Source organism: Physcomitrium patens, chromosome 3, assembly GCF_059467195.1.
Source record: "Physcomitrium patens ecotype Gransden chromosome 3, ASM5946719v1, whole genome shotgun sequence".
Lineage (NCBI taxonomy): Eukaryota > Viridiplantae > Streptophyta > Bryopsida > Funariales > Funariaceae > Physcomitrium > Physcomitrium patens.
This window is the reverse complement of record NC_143412.1, coordinates 13,141,210-13,147,493: the sequence shown is the minus strand read 5'-3', so window position 1 is coordinate 13,147,493 and position 6,284 is coordinate 13,141,210. Positions and strand designations below refer to the sequence as shown.

General features: G+C 36.9%; 1 protein-coding gene across 1 annotated transcript; it reads left to right on the top strand.

The window, feature by feature from the left end:
• The first annotated feature begins 3,701 nt into the window (after positions 1-3,701).
• On the top strand, positions 3,702-5,405 carry LOC112279977 (eukaryotic translation initiation factor 1A). The gene has a single exon (XM_024514819.3). The coding sequence runs from the start codon at positions 4,259-4,261 to the stop codon at positions 4,694-4,696; it is 438 nt and encodes a 145-aa protein (XP_024370587.1). The 5' UTR covers positions 3,702-4,258; the 3' UTR covers positions 4,697-5,405.
• Positions 5,406-6,284: the final 879 nt, after the last annotated feature.

Sequence of the window (6,284 nt, the reverse complement as noted above, 5' to 3'; positions counted from 1 at the left end):
CTTGGATTTTTGAGGTAGTTTGGTCATGTTTCACTTCTTCACCCTTATCATTGCCTTTTTAATTGTTAGTCTTGTTTTCAGACTTTCTAGTCTTCTTGTTTTTGGCAATAGCCATCCTACTTCATTATTATATTATCTTTAAATGACTTTCTAGTTCCTTTCTAGTTCCTTTCTAGTTCAATGACATAAGAGTGTATTGAGGATTTTCTTTCTTTGAGATTCATGTCCTTGACAGCCTTCTTATGGGATTTTTAAATTAAAATTCAAAATACCAATTGTTACACTTCACAACAAAATCAATGTTTGAACATCAAGTAAGTTTAGCATTAATTCTTTACCTTATATTATAATTTGTAGAAAAATTGGCTTATGAATATAATATCATTTTACTTGATATTATTTATAATTTGATGAAATTATAAAGCATGTAATATTTTTTATTAATTATCTTGATACATAATGCAAATCTTATTAGTTGTAATACAAATTGCATCATATTTTCTTTATATAGCTAGAAATTTTACCAAAATAGTGTATAAATTATTTAATATTAGATTATATTATTAAAAAAGATAAAATTTATAATAAAATAAAATTTAAAAGTAATTTTCTAATAAATTTGACTTATAATATTAATATTAGATATCTTAAAATTGAAATTCAATTATCAAATATACTTGATTAATGAATCCTTAAAACTTTGAATTTATGCCATCAAACTTCTTTAGCAATACAATTCTTAGTTTTTTGACACTTGAACAATGTTCTATTATAGAAGAACTAACATAATTTGGTATAGATGTTGAAGCACATTTAATTATTTCTATATTTTTACTTCTAACTAATCTTGTTGCTTCTTGTGGTAGTAAATTGATTTGATGCATTCCAAGCATTAATTTTATTTATTTATTTTTTAAATTTAAGCTATTGTTGTAATAGGGTATAGATAAAATAATTATATAGATAATTAGAACCATAGAAGTTTCTAGAATTGAAGTTAGGTTAGTGGACTAAGTAGGACCTATCATAGAACATTTCTGAAAGAATTTAAGGCAGTTATTTAGATGGAGCCTATCATGGAACCTTTTAGAAAAAGAGTTTAAGGCGGTTATCTAGGTGGAAGTCACTACCTAGGAATATACTAGAAAGACTTGGGTGGTGGGACAAGGTATAAATAGGACAAGCTAAGGCCTTTTGGGATATCAGGTCAGGTATGGCTTTAGACCCTTTCTCTTAATAAAATTTGGTTTTGCATCTTTTTGTTTAGATTTGTTCTGTTTTGTTTTTGTTTGCTCAATTTTGTCATTCATGTCTTATATTGTTTACTTTGGTTCAATTTTTTTATGGCTTGTTTTGTCCTATTTTGTGAAGAGGCCTTATATTGTTATGGATTGGAAAGATCTTGGGTTTTTGAGATAGTTTAGTCTTGTTCCAATTATACTCTTCATTTCAACAAGTTTTGTTATAATAGTACAATAAAAAAGAATATGTTTAATATTGCTTGAAGTAAGTAGAAAATTGAACAAATATTTTTTGAAATTAATATCAATTTAGAAGTGGATAATTTATAACTTCTAATATGCTTATATCTAATCAAAAAAAAGAAGGAATAATTTACTTTTAATCAAGACAAAAAAAATAAAAAAATAAAAAAATAATATTGTAAGTGTTGTCTTTTTAATTTGTCAAGGACAAGAACTTTAAGATTGTATATAAACAAACAAAATATGTATCAAAGAGAGATGACAAAAAATAATAAAAATAAAAATAAAAATAAAAACATAAGTATATAGATTTAAAAAGAAATTGAAATGGTTATTGCCAAAGAATAGAATAATTAGAGATTCTTAAAATTAGATTAGAAGCAATAAATGAACTGATAAAAGTGAGAAAGGCATCACTCTTTCTTCCATATATACTATCTAATTAGAAGTTATATAGCATTATTTTATAAAACTTCTAATATGTATCCAACTTGTAAGACATATATCTAATTTATAATACAAGTTTCTTATATATGTGCCACATGTCCAATTTTTATTATAAGAGGCCAACATGTGCAACACATGGCTAACTTATTGGCCAAATTTTTAACCTACCAATCATTTATAAACATGTATAAATACAAATCTATGTTTATAAAGCTTCAAAAAAATTTGTTCATAAAATATTATTAAATTTACTTACTTTTACTAACTTCTATCTATTCATATTATCTAAGTGATTATTGGAATATATATATATATATATATATATATATATCCATGACACCTAAAGCTCTAAGAATGATTTTTAATATTTGAAATTTATTTAATATAAAAAGTGATTCCTTGGAAAATATTGAAGGAATCACTTTCTATATTAGTATAAATGTGAATACTAAAATACAAAATGTAAAGATTGTGGTCATCTTTATATTTTATAAAAAATATAAAACATCTAAGAAGATGGTAGTCAAAAGCCTTAAAGTTAGCATTATTCATTATCTTAAAGTAGGAATGAGAAGTTAGTTGATTTTTTTTGTTAATTTTTTTTTAAGCAACATAAATTTGAAAAATTAGTTTTAATCTAAAAAAACGTGATGGATTATAATTAGATGCTCCAATTATAATATAAGCTAAGGAAGCCGTGTTGGTTGGAATAAAGTCGGGGAATGTACCAAGAGCCGGACATGGCCGTCAGCCCCTCTCCAGCAGGGCTCACCTGCAGTGTGGTATGTGCACCTACCTTCTATTGCGACCCTCTATCGCAGGCTCACACCCTGCTTACCTACCCTTTCCCACCGTAATCAAGCTCCAGCTCCTTGTTTCTGCAACCATTTCGTATCCTCCTCCATGTCCGTTACCTTTCCATGTGGAGAACTTCCCCGTGATAGCGTGCCCTTGGCGTTTACGGTTGAGCTCATGCTGAATTGTGATTGCCAGGGTGATTGAGCATGTGTATGTCTGTTTGCGTTTTGTTTGCATGTGAATTATTAAACCTTGGCTTCTAGTGGGGTTTTCCGCAGGGATTGGTCGTATGAGGTTTATTCGTCTACTCAATTGTGCAGGACGCCACATTGGAGTCCATATCCTGCATTTGGCTGCTCATGGTGGTGGATAGGAGTACGCCAACTTTCATGTGCTCTACCTTTAACCTCCGTAGGTTGTACTTCAGCTGATCTACGCAGATGGTTGTATTGAGAAATGAATGCTTTGTCATAGCTGTTGAAATCAAGTGCTCAGGAGGTATGAGTTACCCTTTTTTCCGGCCACAGAAGCATGTGTAAAACTTCCAACAGCCAGGAAACTTTACATGTCTCACAGGGATGAGGCCTTGATCGGTGACGATTTCAAGCGCACCTCCATGAACCTTGATTTTTATCCTCTCAGGAATGGGAAATGCTGGAGAAAAATTTGGAATTCCAAGGGAATTTATCGACCATCGTTGACATTACCCCTCCGAGATTCTGCAACTTCTCGCGCTAGAGTCAGGGCATTCAGTAGCTATACGAGCAGATACTCTGAGTCCATGTCTGTTTTCAACGTTGCGAAGGTTTGGCGTGATCTGGAAAAGCAAGCCATGCTTGCAACAGGTGTGTACACTACATCCAGTGTGCCGGGAAATGGTCGGAAGGATGAGATTGTCACTCTAAGACATCTCAATGTGATCCACACCGAGGAACCTGCCTCAGCTTCTGTAAGAAATGAGGTTTGCCGTCGGGTGCGAAGACAACTTGTTTATCTCATTTGTGGAGTGTTATCTGAGCTGGGGCAAGCACCAACGTCTCAATCTTGAGGAACTCATGCAACACCCTTGGATACTGGTGGTGAGCTCTGAATCTGTTTCAAGTCGTGCATGCAGACTAGTTGATAGTTCCTTTGAAGACCATGGTTTCTGCTTCATTCAATTTTAGTAAGGAATATGGATTCATGCCAATCCTCTTTTACGAAGCTTCGACATTAGCATCATTTACGGTCACGTTCACCCGGTAGGGCTTTTAGCGGTGGGTGAGAAGACGGTCACGGGTCCTCCTCACGCGGCCACAGGCACCCGCCTCTCGGCCCGCTTTCGCTGTGTGCGAGTGAGTGAGTGTGCCTTTAGTGCGTGCTGCGCCCTACTACCATCCATAGCCAGCCAGGAGCTTCATTCAGGCTTGGTGCAGCCCCGCTGCGAGTGCGGATCCGTGTGCGAACCGCGACCCAGTGGACGCACCCCAGGATTTGGTGGTCTGAGGAGGAATTGGTGTTGCACTTGGGCGTGAGGAGAAGCCGCAAGGATGCCGAAGAACAAGGGAAAGGGAGGAAAGAACCGGAAGAGAGGAAAGAACGAGGCGGAGGACGAGAAGCGGGAGCTGGTGTTCAAGGAGGATGGGCAGGAGTACGCGCAGGTGTTGAGGATGCTCGGGAACGGGCGGTGCGAGGCGCTGTGCATCGATGGGACTAAGCGGCTTTGCCACATCCGGGGGAAGATGCACAAAAAGGTGTGGATTGCGTCGGGGGACATCATATTGGTGGGTCTGAGAGATTACCAGGACGACAAGGCGGACGTGATTCTGAAGTACCAGCCGGACGAGGCCAGGCTTTTGAAGGCGTACAGCGAGCTGCCCGAGAACGTGCGTCTGAACGAGGGTATCGCCGGAGGCATGGACGATGAGGAAGACGGTGGCGGTGACGACTACGTGGAATTCGAGGATGAAGACATCGACAAGATTTGAGGAGGGTGCGACGCTGGGTTTGTGTTGGGGGCGTACGCAGCGGAGGGCGTGGGAGGTGGGGGGGGGGGGGGTGGTAACCCTAAGTGTCGATGATGTTTATGTTCGTAGGAACAGGGACGAAGCTCTGGTGGACAAGTTGGTGAGATTCCCGGTCTGCGAAGAGACGGAACGGAAGTGCGAAGTGTACATGGCGATGGAGTATGGAGGGCGATTTAGTGGAGTTATGTGGTAGCAGGGCGTCCGTGGTTGGGGAATAGGGTGGAAGGACCGGGAAGTGGGTGTCCTGGAAGTCCTGGAAGTGGGATATTTATGAATTCAGACTGCATGTATTTTGTTTTTGCGATGTTCCGTCACTCACCTTGACGTATAGCTTTTGGGAGCTTGAGTCATGCGCGTGCTGGTTGTGGGCAACTTTGTCCTTGGGAGTTTTTTTTGCACTGTCCCTACACATCTACGGTTCAGTCCTGAAACTGGGGCTGCGGATGTGAAGGCCGTTGCAGTGCAGCATGCAGTTTATAGTTAGGGCATTTCAAGAATGACAGTTACTGGGTGCGTACATATGTCTGACAGATTATTAGTCTGCACGGTACTTTTGTGAAACTGGAGACCAAATTATCGATGTTGAACAGATAAAATTGGTTGCTGTTCGCCGTTGTTTGTCTAACCTAATCGAAATTTAGGTCAGTGTGATCTTGTAGGGCTTACTTTCTATCAGACTTGCTGGTCCTTGGTTTTGCTCTTGTGAAGTTGGAAGATGTCGTTATGATAATTTGGGTTTCACTCTTTAATTTTAAAGAGTGGTCCATTTCATTTAACTCCAGGATGAGCGAGTCCCTTCTGATTGCGACTTTGCTTGACACGGTGGAACTGTAATGTGCAGTGGAAGTACCTAGGAAGTGGTGTCTGGGTAATGTTTAAAGGTGGATTTGGCAGATAACTTGTTTCAATGGGCTTGTCTTGTTCCTCAAATTTCTCAAGTAAAAGATGAGTATAAAGAAGGTAGTAGGGAACAGTCCTCTACAAATCCCTATAATATATTTTCTCAATGGAGGTATCTATGAGTTTTGCTATGAGAAATTGACCTAGCACAGGAAACAATATTAAAGCTGTAATGGTCTTTGATTCTCAAATTGAAGTGAAAGGGATGAAAATATGTGGAACCAATTTGCTTTTCTTCAAATTATTATAAAGAAGCTGATTTGTAAGTTGTAGTATAAATGTGTTCATTCTAATATTTAATGTTATTCAAGTTAAAGGCAATGTGACAAAGCTTGGTGAGTTTTTTTAGGATATTTTTGTTTTGGGTTTTTGATAAGGCTATTTTATTTTAATTTTTAATCTTTGATTGTTGTTAATTATTCATTTGTTTATTTATTCAATCTTAACTCTTTCCTGTTGTATAATATAAATTCTAAAGTTCTGCACTGGTCTCTAAGAATCCATGATTTTTTTTTCTGAAACTTTACAAAATGAATTTCTATTTTAAAATGAGCAAGTAGATTAATTTTTTTTTATTGTAATTTTATTAAAGTCATTTCTTAAATAACATAATTCCAATTCCTGTTTATTTTTTCTTCTCAAATTGGTT